Genomic DNA, 17,772 nt, shown 5'->3' on the forward strand with positions numbered 1-17,772 from the left:
GAATATTATCCAAACTGTGAAGTAGTGTTTATGGGGATGGCAAACATTCATTCTATCCGGAAGAGCTTTCAGTCGCTGCGTTTGCTCTGCACACAAATGCCAGATCCAGGAAAGTAAGTGGATGTTTGGTGTTTTTTGCCTTTGTTTACATGTTTCTTCAACTGCATTCTGTTGCTGCTGACTAGTAAACTGAAAGTCAGCGTTTTTTCCCTTGATGACTTTCCTGTGCCATAATGCTAAGCTATATTTTTTCATTTCCACAGAATTTGAGCTAAAGGAAGTCATTGGTTTATTATCATTGAAGTGAACCTGGAAAATGAGATCTGGGATTATAATGTAGCCTTGAGTATTGATACTAGAATGTTATTACTTTCAGGTGGGCTTCTAAGTGCTAGCACTTAAGCTTACCTGCTATTGCTGGTTCTTCAGTCTTCACAGCTTGGCTCTCCTTCAGAAAATGCTAGTGGTGTTCCATGTACTTCACGCATTTATAGTGTCATTTCAGGAGACATATTTCATAGCCCTCCAATGCTGTGGGATAACCAGCCTCTAATGGCCCATCATCTCAGGAGCTTCTGAGGTTGGGTCTTCACTAGGACACTGTAGTTGCAGCAGCCCTGTTTCCCCTACCACTTCCCTGTTTTGAATTTGCTACTGAGAGCCTTTCGTGGTTTCAAAGTAGATCCAGAATGGCCACCCTTACTAAACTGGGTATGTAGATCTTCGTAGGGTAGAGATTCTTAAGATACCTACAGCACACCTTGTAAAGCCCGGGAATAGTTGCAATACGGGAGATTTCAAAGGCACCTCAGGTTCCACGCTTTCATTGAAGCACTGAGTTGTCAGGGGCGTATGGCAGAGTCCCAGGATATGCCAGTGGTACTGGGACTGCTGGGTAATCTGAATCCTCAGCTCGGAGGAAGGGTGACAGCAGAGGCTGCTGAAAGTAACGATTACCCAGTAGCGCTGACGTTGTCCGTTGCTGGTGACGTGTTATGCTCTTGTCTGGGAAAATGTTGTTTAAACTTCTTGCAAGTCTTAAGCAGCAAAGCACATGCCAGAGACTGGCTGTTCCTCACGTGGACTGCATGGCTTTGTTTCTTACAAATCTGGGAAGTGTTAATGAGATGTAAATGAAAAATACTCAAGAATGACATTCACAGCTTATTAAAATAGGAGCTTTGACTTGATAAATTCAAAGATCCAAACCTGAAAGCATTTTAAAAGAGCGAAAACTGTCTTCCCTTGTTTTCCTCTAGTTGGTTATCAGCTCTGGAAAGTACCAAATGGCTGCAGCACTTATCTGTGCTTCTGAAATCTGCGCTACTCGTAGTTCATGCCGTGGACCGAGACCAGCGACCAGTCTTGGTGCACTGCTCAGACGGCTGGGACCGAACCCCCCAGATAGTGGCGCTGGCCAAACTGCTGCTAGATCCGTATTACAGGACCACAGAGGTTTGTAAACCGTCTGTTAGTGCATGAGGTAGTCACCGAGTTTGGGTCCTTTTCTGAGGAAGTCTGTCTATAAATGATTTCAGTTTTTTCCACTAGAAAAGGCACTAAAGCTAGCGGGAGTTTGCCGACAGTAGTCTGCAGATACAGTTACATATAGGTGTAAATATAGTCTGTAATTCAAGAGCAGATTATATTTTCCCCCTTTGCTGTAACTGCACAGTCATGGTCTACGCTTCCCCATATTTAGCTTAGGAATATGTAGTACAAAGTGCTACGTATTGCAGTTTCCATTACACCATTGCCGTTTCTCAGCCAACTATTGATACAAAGCCTTTCTCTTTTCTAGATTTCCAAACTGCCTGTTTTTCCAGTTTCACATTTTCGTTGTCCTCTGTCACTCAGTTATATTTCTCTTGGGTTTTCAGCCTGAATTTCCCCCCCCCCCATCACTTTTCAGCATTGTGTGATATGTGATGGCTGGATTCCATCTCCCAGCCCACGTGCAAGATGCCTTTGCTGTCTAGAACAGAAGCGTATGTCTGAGCACTGTGCCATGAACTGCTGTTTAAAGCCTCGGACACGTGAGGACCAGAAGTTTAAACTGTAGCAATGCCTTTTGGATGAAATTGTGCAAACTTCTCAGATCACGTGGGTTCTAGAAGTCGGCACCCATCAGATCAAAACATACTGCTCTGTCCTTGGCACAAAACCGTCTCCTGGTCCCTCCTAAGAGTGCTGTCATTCCTGTTCAAAGTGCAGAGTTCTTCTGTACGCACCCTTTGCTGTCCTTCTTGTCACCACCGCATCAGAGGAAACTGTAAACTGTAGCTGTCTATACAAGGATCAGAAATGTTTAGGAAAATGAGTCTTCAGCATTGTCACGTTTCAAGCTTTTCAGCTATCAGCTATTATTTTTGCTCTAATTCCAGCCATTGGCTTCATAAGCATGCTCTACAATTTTTCTTTCCATTAAGAATCAAAACCTTCCTAACTTGTGATGGGTTTTAGGTCCCGTGAGATGAGGTGTCGCATTCAGGTGCTCAGCTAGGCACTGTTTTGAAATGTTCTTTGCCCTTTTCATTTGCATAAGAAATCACGCAACTCGACCTTTAATCAACCTTGTGACTGTGCTACATTTGGTATACACACAGGCAGGCACTCTCTCTGAGCACGGGTGTCCTTTGTGGATGAATTGTTTTCTTTTACGACAGACAGATCTGCCCGTCATTTTCAAGGGAGAGCTTTAAAATTTCCTCTCCTGTCCAAATGTTGGTTACCGTGATCCAGAGGGTTTTGATCGAGGTGAATTCCCTACTCGCCCCTGCCTGGCCAAGATAGGTCTCACATCAGGATCTTCCGTGCCGGTCACTGAGGACTTAACCTGCCTTATTCCCTCTCCTGTTCATGTAGGCTTGGGAATTTATGTCTGTCCTAATTTCATTGTGCAGCATTTCAGAACACGCAGGCATTAGGTAAAGCAGTAAAGATAAGTAATGAGGCCAATGCTGAAGGGAGATGGGAGTCAGTGAGGACACAGTAATAAGGTGATTCCCATGAGTCTCAGACTGTCTTAGAAAATTGAACCAAAGAAAAACAGGAACTTTTCATCTGTACTTTCTTTTCTGCAGGGTTTCCAGGTGCTAGTGGAGATGGAGTGGCTGGATTTTGGCCACAAGTTTGCAGATCGCTGTGGCCATGGTGAGAATTCGGATGACCTGAATGAGCGCTGCCCAGTGTTTTTACAGTGGCTGGACTGCGTCCATCAGCTCCAGAGGCAGTTCCCTTGCTCTTTCGAGTTTAACGAAGCATTCCTTGTGAGTTGTGGCTTGAGAGATTGCTGTTTTATAGACTGCTTCTAAACCGGTACTAACATACTGTAGAGCCCCGAGGGGTTTCTGATTTTCCCATCTATCTGTGATACACTGCAGCCTGATAAAGGAAACGGGAAAACTGCCCAGATACAGTAGACAAAAGTAATTGTACACTTCATGGGACGTGAGGTCTGTTCACTCTTAAAACCAAAGCAGGACCCTTGAGGACTTCTTTTAAACTTTAAAGAAAGAAATAACTGATAACGAATTTAATAGTCTCACCTAAGAGGTGCTGAAATAACTCCAGTGTAATACATCCAAACAGCATGAAAAAAGTCATAGTTACTGGCAATAAAACTTCCCCCTACTTTGATCTTGTTTTGAGTTGAAGGCTCCTCCTCTAAAAACAACCTCCCCCTTACCTTTCCATTCAGTTTTTCTGCTGAAAATGTGTAGGACATACGAGCTGTGGTTTATTTTCTTTTGAAGTGGACAGCTCTCCTATTAGAAATTTGCCTAGGATGGTCAAAATCAGTTCTCAAGGCCGGAAAGCAGGGCTCTGGGAAAGTGGCAGTCACTGACTGCAGGACTAGTAACCTGAAGAATAAAAGTTTTTATGAAGTGTCTGATCCACTAAGAGATTTAAAGCACATTCCTGTGATTGTGGTTGACTTGAATTACCACTTGCCAGCTCAGCCGTGTAACCGAGTATCTGTACAGTCCTAGCTTAGCTCAGTTGTGAAATGAGCTACGTAAGGTTATAACTGGCTTCACAGCACACTGCTAATCTACAGGAGCTGTGTGTGAACACAGCCTTAGTATTCTGGCCTTTTCAGAGTAAACCCCTTAATTTATTAGAGTATTAAAACACTTGTCTTCATTTAAACATCTGAATAATGCCAGGGAGGAATTTATATGCTTAAAGTTAAGTTCATATTAAGCTATTTTGTCAGACTAGGACCACAGCATGGAGTGAATAATGATCAGGATGTGTGTGCTGTGTGCATTTATACCAACGTACAGAAATTAACACTTTTCCCCACCATTCTTTGCCTTTCTGCGCTGCATTAATGTTTTGTAACAGGTATCGTGGTTCTCCTCTTTGCCTATCCTACGGGGCTGCGAGTTTGAATCGGCAAGACTTTTATACTTGATTATGAACAAATATTTTGTCTTTATATTTTTTCCTGTTTTTTTTTTTTAGTTACAATTTTCAGATTCCACTATGCTTGAGTTCTTTTGCCATTAGTTTATGAGGAGGTATGCAAAAAATGCTAGGTGTATTGGTGTATCAGTCTTTAGGAAGGGGGTGTATTGCCCTGTGAAGGAAAGATTTGTTGCTTCTTGAGCCTGAATGTTGATTCTCACGTTAAGCTGATATCTTCTGCCATATGACAATATTTGTATTGGTCTGTGCAGGTCAAATTGGTGCAGCACACCTACTCTTGCCTCTTTGGTACATTCCTGTGCAACAATGCGAAAGAGAGAGGAGAAAAACACACTCAGGAACGGACCTGTTCTGTCTGGTCTTTGCTGCGGGCAGCAAACAAAGCCTTCAGAAACCTGCTCTACTCCTCCCAATCAGAATCTGTATGTATCCTTCGTTCCCCACCACGCGGGGAGAGTCCCTTTAGGGGCTCCCAGGTACAATGTTCTCAAAAGTGCGTACCTAAGAAAATACCCAAGCTTGTAGCAGTGGGACATCGTAATGGCTTAACTGTCATCACGAATACAGCGTAGAGAGAGGCATTTCCAGAAAAGTGTACTCGGCTCTCCTCGTCGACGTTTACCTTTGAACAGGCTGTTCAGTCTGACGTTTCAAGTCTTGCGTTAAGTTTGCTGATACTTGAGGAATGTCAAACGCAACCTCAGAAATTGCTCTAAGCTGGAAATGCGTTTTCTGTAACTAAATATTTTGCTTTCAGTGTTTGACCAACAGACCCTGCTAGAGAACTAAGCTATGTCAGAGGAGTGTCATAAAATTGCATACAAACCTAGACACTGTGTCTATATTCATCTTAAATCTAAACAGAAAAAGTAACTCAGATTATGTAGTATATCTTTGTTCTTGTAATACTTTCATGTTTTCAGTTTGGCTTTTCCATAGTAAGAGCTCACTGAAGCTTCTGGGAAGGGGCGCACACTTACCTTTTTGTGTATTTGATAAAAGGTCATGTAAGGCATTGAGGGATGCGGTGTGGTGGGCATGTGAACAAACAGTCAATCATCAAATATCATGATGAGGACAGCAGAGACTTCTATAAATATTTAAACCCTTTTTGTTTATAAAAGTATCGGATATCATAAACCTAACTGTAAGGACTGTGCAATGTTTTTGCATATGATAGATGTGGCTTTTAATTGTTCCTTAGAGTAAAATTAAAACCTGGCTTAGTAGGAAAGAGTTTATGCCTACATTTGTTATAAAAAGATTAATTTTCTATTCACGTCAGCCCTCTGTGGCTGTCTGTCTCCCCTGGACACACCGGACGTGCCGCCTGCGCTCAGACTGTGTGCAGATCCCATTTGTCATTGCGACAGGCAACGTCAGAGAGAGCCCTTCAAGACTTTTCAACCTGACATTGTCATCGTAAGAGTGGATGTGATAGCTGAAAGCATGAGACATTGCAGACAAATACGGCTTGTGAGGACTTTTAAAGCTATGGATGCATCTGAGTAGTTTTCCCTGAAAATACCAGCAGGTTTGCCCAGGAGCTTAGAGAGCGCTCCTAAAGCGGGCCGTGCGGACAGGTAGCCGTTCTGTCCTCGGGCTGCCCTTACGTGCTGTATCCCGCAGTATAGCTGCAGTCTCAGTGACTTGGCCTCTGTGCCCAGTAAATACTACGCTGTACTGTACGAAGCTAATGAGGATAATTTCGCTGTATGTGGGAGTTTTGGTAATTTCCTGTCCTGTGTTCATCTTTTCATGGTTTTACTTCAGTCTTTAACAGGTGCCTCTCTGATGTAGCCACATCTCTTATAAAACCATAGTTGTTTATGAGCAGCATTCACCAAACGGAGCCACCCCACAGCCCTCCCTTGCTCAGTGGCAGCGAAACCTGCCTCTTTCTCTGCCATTGCCTGCTTTTCCACAGGGAAGTTGCCTGGGAAAAGACTGGAATTGATAGCGTGACCCAAGGTGTTTTTAAACTGAAACAGAAAGCATATTCCACAGTCAAGGAATCCCTTTTAAGAGCAAGCTGCCTCTTCAGCAAAGAATTTCTGCGTGTACTAAATTTTTAACATATGAGTGCTTCCATTAAAGACAGGGTTAGCTTTGATGAATTGGAGCCTGCAGAAGGAGGTTATTAGTTCAGCTTTCATATGGCATGGTATAATACAAAGTAGAAGGACATCTCTGCGCTAACAATGGGCCACTGAATTCTTCAGCAGTTTAAATTGCTCGGAAGCGTTATTAAGGTGTAGATTAACACAGAGCACATTGCGGCAATTCATTCGTGGGAAGCTGAAAGCCGGCATTGTTATGCCTCAGCCTCTGTCTCTGAAAGAAAAGATAATTATATATCCGAGCGTAGCTGATTAAAAATGCCATAGCTGCTCACTGGCCTTCAGAGTTAGGCAGAGATCTAGCAAAGGCTCCCAGCTGCAAACCTGAATAGTGAACTACCACAATCGGATCTGAACACTTCTCTGCGTTCCGGGAGTGAGCGGTTTACCATTTCTGAGCGCTGTGTGTTCTCCCCTCTCAGGTGCTGTATCCAGTGTGCCATGTGCGTAACTTAATGCTCTGGAGTGCCGTTTACCTGCCGTGCTCTTCCCCCTCTACACCCGCTGATGACACCTGTGCCCCATACCCTGCTCCAGGCTCTAGCCCTGAAGATCAGCCTCTGGGCAGGTGAGCCTAGAGCCCAGAAATCCCATCCTGTAAAGTAAGATCAACAGAGAATATTGTGGGATATAAAGAGGAGAATACTTGTGGGGGGAGGGAAGTGTTTTTCACAGGCTTATTTGTGGGACTGTTTGACTGACCTACCCAAAAGCAGTCTGTCATTGTTTCAGTTCTGAAAGCTGTTAAGTTTCAGAGGTGATAGCATAGCAGAGAGAAGATTAGCAAATAGAATTAAGCTCTGGGTATTGCATTGCCTTGTAGGATTCCGTATATCCTTGTGGGATATAAGCTTTCATTTGGTTATCTTGAATTTGAGTTCTTTTTCTGTGTTGCATAACTATTTCTTTGCTTTTTTGTACAACCATTCTGAGCACATGTTAATTAGGAGGTGTGACCAGACTGTAAGCATTTGTGCTTTGTGGTAAAGGGATTATTCTGGGAATGTTTGAAGTCCGATTGAACATATTTTCCTGATGGCAAACAAAGAAAGTACTGAAGCAGCTCTGCACTACAGATGGTCAAAATGTGCTCCTAGATAATACTTCACAGAAGTCCATTAGTTAGCAGATTGTTACTGTCCTAATTGTGGGGGGAGTTTTTAACCCATAGCAGCTAAGCATTTAAAAAAAAAAATCCCCTGACTTTTGGATTCTGATTATTTGTACCTTTATAGGTTACCAAAGACAAGATCATTTGACAATCTGACAACAGCCTGTGATAGCAGCGTGCCTACAACCAATCGACGTAGTAGCGATCCCAGCCTCAATGAAAAGTGGCAAGAGCACCGTCGGTCTCTGGAGCTGAGCAGCCTCGGCAACCCTGGGGATGATCCGTTTGATGGAGATGGCCTGAGTAAACAAGGCAGGGCTCCAGCCGGGGCAGAACTCTCTGTTGCAGCTGGTGTGGCAGAGGGACAGATGGAGAACATTTTGCAAGAGGCCACTAAAGACGATGTTGGTCTGGAGGAGCACTTAAGGGGTAGCCTAGAGACAGTAGGTAAAGGGGATGAGATTGCCCTGGACAAGGAGAAGAGAACGGAAAATCCACATGGGTATGTCGGTGACCTCCGTGAAAAGGCTGAGGCGGATAAAGGTATTGTAATGAACAATCCAGCATCCAATGCACATCCAGTTTCACAAGGTGCTTCTGAGTTTAAAGGACAACAGGATGAGCATGCTGATCCCAGTAACGCTATCCAGAAGTTACCTCAGGTGAAAGGACTACAGACTGTTCCTTTGGAGGGCTTTGTAAATAGAGACACTCAAAAGAATACGGAGGAGGAAGGCGTTGGCAAACTTGAGGGAGAAGCAGAGAGCCTGTACAGTACAGCGCAGGCCAGCCTTCCGTTACCTCTTACAATCCCGCACGAGGCAAGACCATCCAACATTGAAAGTTCTACGGAAACCTTAACAGAGAACGAAGCAAAGCAAGAGCTCATTCCTAAGGGTCCTTGCCATAGACCGCACCTGATCGACAACAGTGCTGACGAACTTTCTCGAACTATTGAAAATAGGCCAGAGGGGGAGAGCATGCTAGAACTTCAAAAACTGGGAACAAAAGTACATAGGACTTCTGGTAGCAGCAGCACACACATCCCGATGCCTTCCCCTTGTGCCTTGCCTTTAGCTGAATGTAAAGATGAGATTGTGTGTAATGGAGAGCTGGAGCCTGAGAACAAGGTGACAGAGAAGCCTGCGGGGTTTAGTGTCACCCAGAAATACCACGCGACAAACGGACACTGTGTGAATGGAGAGGACGGTCGGATCAAAGCCTCTCTGAGTCGGCAGGTCTCCACAGCTAGCTGTAGTTCCGCACAGTTTCACTTGAGGAACTTGCACCAAAAATGGATGTTTAGTCATCTCGGTAAGCAGCAGGCAGCCAGCAGCCCAGACCAACCTGCCAGAAGTCACCTGGACGACGATGGGATGCCTGTCTACACTGATGTCATCCAGCAGCGCCTCCGCCAGATAGAAACTGGCCATCAGCAAGAAGTGGAGACCTTGAAGAAGCAAGTGCAAGAGCTGAAGAGCCGGTTGGAGAGCCAGTTCCTGAACAGCTCCTTACGTCTCAATGGTGATTATGGAGACGAAGTGGTAAGTGAAATGGTAATTGGGCCACTGCTGGAAACAGCGGGCTAGTCAGTCACGTTCTGGATCTCGCCATGCTGTCAGCTCTTAGTTTATCGGTCAGGTAGTGATTTTTTTGGCCATAAGGCTTTTGTAAAACTGTCAAGGTCATTCTGAAGAGGACAAACGACTGACGGAGTACACGGCAAATGGCAATTAATGATGACTAATATTTTCACTATTTCAGTTTGACCATAAATGTGGCAAAGGTTTATTTCAAGATGGGTGTTTCACAGCGTACCCGCACATACCTGGACGTACTTAAATGCCTTCATTGGCCTTATTTAAAAAAGAAAAACCATTTGTTTTACTGTTGTTTTCATATATGGGCAAAGATATTTTTCTAAGGATGTGAATGTGTCATTTACTGGGACAGGAGCGTAGGACTGATCTCTTGCTGCTTTGCATGCTTAGGGTAAGAAAGAGGCAGCAGTGCCTGCTCTGTCAGCTCAAAACCACAAACTTCAAGCCATCCCCTTTCCAGATGGCTGGCCTGCTCAAGGCTTAATAACTGGAACAAACTAAGAGCTTTTGTGACAGCCTTAGGTCAATGAGGGTTTTTTCTCAAAAAATTAAGACTTTTAAGGGAGCTTTTAAACTGTTTGTGCTTTTACTTGGAAGTGTTTAAAGTCGTAAAAGTAGACACTTAAGTTTGAGGTGTGAGTCAAATGCAGTACGCTAATTTCTGTAGCGATTGAATGATCTCTGTAGTTGTGGTTGCAAAAGAAATTTTAAAGTCAGAAATGAAATAGGTGTAATTCCAAGTTCAAGATTTCAGTAGCCAGCAAGTTTTCTATACGTCTCTGTGTGCCTTGGGTGGATTTTTAAGTTGCTTCTCCCCTACCTGTTTTTTACCTCATTTCTCCTCCTCTTTTGACTAATAAATAATACTAAAAAGTCGAAAGAAACAGTCACTGGCCTTATCCTGTTGCTGGAAGGTAGCACTGATTCAGAGAACAAGCGGGAGTCCTGTCCTGTAGAGGCCTTCGAGCACAGAGCAGTTCTGCGGATTGCTGCAAAACTTGGTTTTTCAAAGGCCCAATATTAGTAGTTAAATAAAAGAAACGAAGAGGGGAGAGCTACTGGCGGAAGCCGGTAGGCACGGGAGGAGGAGAGGGGCACGAAGGGGAGGGTGAGGAGACGCAGAATCCCTGAAACAGAGTTTGTATCTTCCTGTGGGTTTGAACACTGGGCAGGGCGCTGGCCTCCAGTTCCTGAGGTTGACATAGCACCCATCGAAAAATGTCCTTTTCCTACGTGCACGTTGTAATGAGTTTTATATGCCTGTGAAATTGGGGGGAAAAAAAACACATTTACAAGAGGTTTCCAACTTTTGTTTGTTTAAGTTAATAATGTTTAGAAGTGGCAGAGGTGCTGGATAGTCCCAGGTACATTTGTTGCGAAAAATACTCAGAGCCTTCTTGGCTATTCACATCGGAGGTGAGAGCACAGAGTGCTCCTTTTGGGCATCCATTTCAGCTCGGTGTCATTTCAGTTGGATGTGGCTTCTGTCACTGGCAAAAGCTTGGATTCCTTGGAGAAAGTCGGTGCTTTGGCTTAATTTATTATACTCCCATTTTTTAAGGGCCTTCACAAACTGTAGTGTAGGGCTGGATGGGAGAGCGCACCGTCCTCTAGAAAATTCACCATTTTTCAGAATCCGATCTCTACCTTCTAGTTGTGGCCTCAGCTTGGGAGTAACAGGTTTTCTTCTGGAGCTCCAGAGGCAAAGACATTAACTCAATATTTCTTGCTAATTTTAGTGTATTTTAAGGGCTGGCTGAGTTTTAAGTCAGTTAAAATACAACTCTGCCTGGCTAGACTATATTAAGGAAGCATTATTCCCAAAACCCCTATATATGGAATATATATGGCTCGAATTCTGAGTTTCCCATGTGTGATTTGGCTTGTATTTCCCAGAATTTTTGCCGACAAAAGGATATATCTATTACTAGTATTAGTTTTGAAAGTGAAACAGCCTTGGAAAGGAAATGCGACCGTGAAATTGGAGCCACAGATAGCAGCTTTTTTGGTTAATCACCCAAAGCGTTGCCAGAACTTTGTGCTAACACAGCAGAAAACAGATTTTAAATCCATTCTACCTCACACCATCCTGTCATCAGAGGGTCAAAAACTGACCTGTCGGGGGTTTTTTTGCATGGTTTTTTGGTTTTTTGCCATTCACCACTGCACAAACTGCTTCAACGTGTGGCATTTATAGTCCCATCCGAAAAGGTACTCTTGCCTTTGCTGCCACGTGTGCACTGTAGGTGGGTGACAGGTTAGGACATTCGCCCTTCCAGTGCAGACATAGCCTGCTCGCTCTTAGCAGGAGGTGGCCTTTTCACGCCTCCCCACGACTGTCCGGTTTTTATTTGTATGGAAGTAGGAATATGGGAAGGTTCTGTTCAGCTGTGTTTGTTTGCCAACAGACTTCTATACCCGACTCGGAAAGCAATCTGGATCAGAACTGCTTGTCTCGCTGCAGCACAGAGATTTTCTCTGAAGCCAGCTGGGAACAGGTGGATAAACAGGACACAGAGGTACAGACTAAATCCCTGTAAAAATCCCTGTGTAAATCACTCATTCTTCCGGTAGGATGGGATATTCATAATTCAAATTATCCTACAGCCTTTGGTCACGTGCCGCTTCTTGTGAACTCCCTTCCTTGCCTTTCACTTGTCTCTCATACTTTAAATATCAGTACCTGTGCCTATGAGCCCTCTGCTTGCTGTCTGCGTATGAACTCTTTGAGAAGCTGTGGAAGGGATGGTTAGCTAAAGGAGACTTAGGTGGACACACGCTTGGTGAATATTCTTGGCCTGGATACTGTTAAGGCAGAGGAAAAAAAAACAGGGAATTGGACTTTGACTTAATTTCTGTTTGTCTGAGGGGAATCTTGTGTATCTGTTCTCAAAGGGAAGGTTTCTGTCGTCTGTCCTCAGTTGTTGCAAACACCGAATTTGTGCTCTTAAAATAGAACAACCGCTTCCCTCATGGTGCTTTGCTTTGAATTTGTGAGCGCAAACGAGATGGGTTTGTTTCCAATTAATTGCCCTCTCCTTGACAAATTTGGCTTTTATTTCTCCCAGGTGACACGATGGCTTCCAGACCACCTCGCTGCACACTGCTACGGCTGCGACAGTACGTTCTGGCTCGCCAGTAGGAAGCACCACTGCAGGTAACCTGTGCCTCGACAGAGGATAGGAGGGGGGGGAGGCACGGTCACGGCTTGAATTGTTCCCTCTCCTGTTAAAACGGGAAAGGGTTTTCTTTTGACACGTAGTTCCTTTCTCAAGGACGGATGTCAGACTAAGTGTTCTAGAGTAGGACTGTGCAGGCTCCTGAAGGAACAGAGAGCTTTGGAAGAACGGAACAGTTTCTCCTGTTCAGTTCCAGTTCATGCAGAGTATGTATTTAAAAAGCCAGACTTGGTATCTGGTCCACCCCAGCCTAAACAGATCCCGCCTTTTTCCTTCAAAGTGGATTTGGAGGCAGCTGGCTGTTTAGCTTTTTAAGAGGGTGTAAATAATAAAAAATACTGGTTTGTTGTCTTTGCATTCAATAATTCAGTGCTGCAACTATATGAATACCATCTCCTTCCCATTACTGGTTGTAAACCTGCTCCTTTCCTTCTCTGACCATTCTTCCCTTTCCATTAAATCACTCTTGTAAGAGAATCTGAAAAGGACACCTATGTGAAATAAGTTTCCTGGGTTATTCTTTGCCAGACATACTGCCAGCAGAGGCTACAACAGCTAATGCAGGCAGCAGGGGCTTAATGGAGAGCAGGTGGCAGAGGCCTTTTGGTTAGACCATGCTCCAGGTACAGACAGAGAATCTCAGATTTCCAAGTTCTGTTTCAAATAAATCCCTTTTCCTGACTTCTGGCCGTGAGAAAACGATTACAAGAACCGTCAGTTAAACAAATGGCAGTTATCACATTTTGACGTTTTGCTGCTTTTTGAAGTTGCAGAGAATTACAAACATCTTTCTTGGTTTGTGTCTGTTTTGTATTTTGCTCCACTTAGTCTTCTTGTAAAGATCATAGAATCACAGAATCACAGAATCATTAAGGTTGGAAAAGACCTACCACTTCCCTGGGCAGCCTCTTCCAATGTTTAACCACTCTTTCAGTAAAGACATTTTTCCTCACGTCCAATCTAAACCTCCCCTGGCGCAACTTGAGGCCATTTCCTCTCGTCCTATCGCTTTGTTTATCGCGATAAACAAACCCAGGGAAGAATGAGTAGAAGTTGAACGGCTTTGACTTTTTTTTCATGTCCACTGTGTTTGTGCAAATTTATGTCTTAAGGCGTCAGATGAAAAATACAATTACTAAGCATACAGTTGTACACATCTGAAGGGTTTTCTAAGAGTTAAAATGGTGTTTTCCGTTGTCCTCCTAGCGGTATCTGTTGTCGAGTGTACCCATTCAGCACTGCCACCCTGCCTCCCTGCTTCCCTAGGCTGACATTTGGCACCTACATTTCAGTTTCCTAGGCCTGGGCTCTGGAGAACTCCTGGCGCATGCATACGCACTGGACAACCCCAACACCACGAGGCGTTAAAATTGACCCAGGGTTTCAAGTTTGGTTGCAAATTTCCCTTTAGTGTCTCTCTCTCTTCAGCTTTCAAATGTCTAACCTGGGTGGACCAGGCTGACCACGTAAGCTCTGGCTGCTTATGGTAGAGACCAAAAAGGAACGGCAACCTGCGAGAAAACCAAGCATTTCCATAGTACACGTTTTCAAAAACCCAGTGATCAGTGGCCGTCTGCTCAGCATCTTACCTGAGAGTGAAAATGAGCTGGAACCCGTACACTGGAAGGCCTTGAGCGGGATAAAAATACCCAGCTTCCTTCATTGCCGCTGTTTGCTTCCTTTGCTCGTTCCCCTCTGAGCTCTTTCTCCCCTCCTTGCAGGGACATTGAACGTGTTGATCAAATCTGGTGAGCATTTACAACAGCCTCTGTCTGTTGTCTGTCTGCGTTTTCTTGGTAACTTCTCCAAACTAACACGGTCTCGTCCCCCTCTTTGTTTTTCACTTGCCTAGAAGTCGCCAGAAATAAGTTGTGGGTGGCTAGCGCAATCTGTTGGATGTTTAGATCCGTACGAACAGGCTTCTTTCTTCACAGAAAGGCATTTAGGACTTGGCTTTTGGTAGCTTAAACGGGGATGTGGATCACGCTAACACTCACCGTCAGTGAATTGTGTGTTTGAGTAACAGAGAATGCCTCACTTCTAACTGAGAAGAGACTGTCCTTCAAGATTAGTTGTATGCGTTTATTTTTTATTTTCCTCTTTTGCCTTATTTCTGGGAGACGTTCGCGTGTTACCAGACAATTCTAGTATCGCTGTGCAGTGTGTTGACAAAGAACTGCCACTTATTTTAGGAGGAGTGAAAATACTGTGGCAGTAACAGGTAATGCAAAGCTGGTGGAGGGTTAGTTTCCCCCCCAAAATGGATCAACATCCATGATTTAGTTAAGGAGAGGAGGTGCCGGTAGCACGATTTTAAGTCCCCATTCCTCAGAGGAGCGAGATCGCTTTTCCAGCGTGTTTTTTAACCTCTCTTTAATCTCTCAAGCGAAGCAGAGGACCACCGGGATAGAAAGAATGAGTTGTTCAGAGCTTTCCAAAGCTCGGGGGAGAACAGTTACAGAACACTATTATCTATCACAGAAGGATAAAGGAACGAAAAACCCCCAAGCATATGCGAGGGAGCTGGTGAGCTACAACAAACAGATATTTGTTTTAACCCCTCTGGTTCTTTTTTGACCTCATCCATCAACAGCGAGCTTCTGCTGGATAATCGGTCTTTGAGCAGCAGAGACGTGGGTTGTCGGAACTGCTTTTCTGCAGGGTGTTTCTGTATAGCACCTGACGGGACTGTTTTTACTCCTGCTGCTTTTTCTGATAGTAATTTCTAACAGGGTCCTTAAGAAGACTTCAAAACCACTGCAGAAAGGCTAGCCGTCGTCAGCCTCCTAGCGCTAGGGTTACAGCTTTGAGACCAGGAGCCGCTGTGCGGAGCTGAGAAAATGAGCCCATTGAAGTGAGAAATGGGATTTCTCTGCTGACTCCTTCCCCATCAGCGACCAGCATCTGGAAGTCTTGTCTCTTGGCAAGGAAGGATTAATCAAAGCTGCCGGGTGTAGGCAGAATTCTCTGTCGGTCTCTTGGCAGCAGCAAATCTTTTCTAGCGCAAAACAATAACGGCACAAAATCCTGATGCCAAAGAGTTAATGAAAAGGGCATCGGGCATGGAGGTGAACTTGCAAAATTCAGGTCCCTGGAGTGCTGTTCTGAACTCCTTATAGGAATTGGTGGGTTTGGAGGACGGGGCACACCAGGCTAGCTTGAGCAGCAGCAGGTTTTGAGGGGGGCTGCGAGAAGAGAAGGTAATTATTTTCAGGATTTAAATTTTATCCCTGCCTCCTGTGAGGTGCATGCGCCAGCGTGCCTCCACCAGCTGACATCTGACAGGAATGCGTATGCGACTGCTCACCCTGCCGCAGCGTTACTGCCATTTCTGAGCATGAAATACCTGGCTGCCCGTCTCATGGCTTTGCATGATCCTTGTTGACTCGGTTTACTTTACGCAGAAGTGTGGGACTGCCGGGAACGCTGCAAAAGGGACCGCGCTGCTGGGGCAACGGGGATTGCATCAACCAAAACCGGTTTTAATTTTTTTTCATCTGTCCCATGCTTAAACTTTGCAGTAGTGCACTTGAAAGGAACGGAAGAAAATGTCTCTGTGCTAGTACTTACCAGCACAGGCTTTTAGAAGAGTAAAGGAGCAGAGACTCTTACCTCCTCCCAGGACTGCAGTGTCCAATCTGTCTCTAACACCGGGCCGGATCAGTGACGTGAGCAGGGGCCAGGACACCACATTCCCCACACCCTTACGGAGGAAGGCCCCTTGTTTGCTCTCCCTTAGCCCCTCTCTTAGCCGTGTGCCCCCAAGGTAGCAGCGACAGCGATGAGCAGCACCGTGCCCGAGCTCCTCTGCAGCACGTGGGAGAGAGCTTGCCCCTCTTTGACGGAGGGGCAAGATCCCTCCGGTTTGTCACTGTCACAGAAGAGCCGTCACTGTAGAGACGCGTAGTGAGCTGTAATTCTGTACCGTAGTTTGCTTTGTGCTCCTTTCTGGTGTCCGTTCCCTAAAGCGCTGCTTCCGCTGTAGAAGCGAGTAGCGCGGGGTGGAGATGTTGGACGGTTGTCTTCGCACGCATCCTGGTGCTTCAAGAGGAGCAACTGCAGGCTCCAGGGGCAGACCCGTCACAAGACGGTGACTAGTATAATTTTAGAACGCGGGTAACTTTGTCAAACTGATTCTAATCTTTTCTTTTCCATTTCTCCTCTGTTCCTGATGCAAGGAATTGTGGAAATGTGTTCTGCTCCAGTTGCTGTAACCAGAAGGTGCCCGTTCCCAGTCAGCAGCTCTTTGAACCCAGCAGAGTCTGCAAATCGTGCTACAGCAGCTTGCACCCCAGCAGTTCCAGCCTCGATCTCGAACTGGATAAACCCATCGCTGCCACGTCAAATTAAAGTCCCAGCCTCGAAGCTGCGGGGGGGGCAGCCGTGCCGACTCTTCTCCAGCGGACGCGCAGATTCTCGGTGGGCTGCGGCTGGGAGGATGCGGGAGCCATGCACTTTGGAGGTTGGGGCGTGGAACACTGCTCGGCGGGACAGACCTCGAGGACGTACCGCTGGACTGTGGGATTCTCCTTTTCCAGCTATTCCCCCTTTCCTTTCTGTCCTATCTGTGTGTATGTGTCTACGCGCGTGCGTGTGCGTGTATATATATAATAATATATATATGTTTGTTTGCTGGAAGATTGTGGAAGCGGGAAGGCAGCTGGTGCCAGAGCCAGATTTCCCTTTTGTATTTAACTGCCCCACTGCTGAGCTGTGTTGCAGAGAGACGATGGATGTTGTGGAGGAAAGGAGAAGAGGGGAATCGGTCCAGCCAGTGTGCAAAGTGTGAATACCTGTAGCCTCAGTGCTAGCGCTTTCAATCACTCCTGTTACTTCCAAACAAGAAACTGCTGTTTGGGAACCTGTTGCTGCTAGAAGAAATGGGAATCTCTTTCCCAAGAGAGCACTCTCCCTCTCTGTTCTTAGAGCGGGCTTAGTTATCCTCGCTGCGTGAAGGGGGAATCAATCACGGATTTCCATACTCGGCAGCTCTCTACTTGCACACACAATCGATGTGTTTTGTTGCCGTCGGCCCTGCCGCTGTGGCGCGGGGTGGAAACACCTGGACGGCGCTGGCTGAGGAAAGCGTGTGCTTGTTTGCGAGAGGCGAGAAGGGGACTGAACAGGCTGCCGAGCTGAGATGGGTTTTACACTGGCGCCTCTCTCTGAAGTTCTGTAAATGCGATTCATTATTTAAAACCGAGTGGGAAAGTAGAAGGCCTTCGACTTCTGTCCTTGCCCCATCTGTAGGACGGCTTACTCGATGCGAAGCTACTTTTGGAGCAGAGCACTTGTCGTGGTTCATACAAACAGGCCGTCGTGCTGTT

At 45.5% G+C, this 17,772-nt stretch overlaps 1 protein-coding gene across 1 annotated transcript in view; it reads left to right on the forward strand.

Moving 5' to 3' along the window:
* Positions 1-17,759, forward strand: part of MTMR3 (myotubularin related protein 3) — an 82,344-nt gene extending 64,585 nt beyond the window's left edge. The window contains exons 12-20 of the mRNA XM_009332031.1: positions 1-113; positions 1,260-1,455; positions 3,084-3,269; positions 4,686-4,856; positions 6,977-7,122; positions 7,790-9,209; positions 11,675-11,785; positions 12,335-12,423; positions 16,624-17,759. The exon at positions 1-113 is cut by the window's left edge and continues 1 nt beyond it. Of these exons, the coding sequence (XP_009330306.1) occupies positions 1-113; positions 1,260-1,455; positions 3,084-3,269; positions 4,686-4,856; positions 6,977-7,122; positions 7,790-9,209; positions 11,675-11,785; positions 12,335-12,423; positions 16,624-16,795 (2,604 nt within the window). The 3' untranslated portion in view covers positions 16,796-17,759. The remainder of the gene's footprint in view (positions 114-1,259; positions 1,456-3,083; positions 3,270-4,685; positions 4,857-6,976; positions 7,123-7,789; positions 9,210-11,674; positions 11,786-12,334; positions 12,424-16,623) is intronic.
* Positions 17,760-17,772: the final 13 nt, after the last annotated feature.

The sequence above is a fragment of the Pygoscelis adeliae genome, unplaced genomic scaffold, assembly GCF_000699105.1.
Source record: "Pygoscelis adeliae isolate BGI_AS28 unplaced genomic scaffold, ASM69910v1 Scaffold659, whole genome shotgun sequence".
Classification (NCBI taxonomy): domain Eukaryota; kingdom Metazoa; phylum Chordata; class Aves; order Sphenisciformes; family Spheniscidae; genus Pygoscelis; species Pygoscelis adeliae.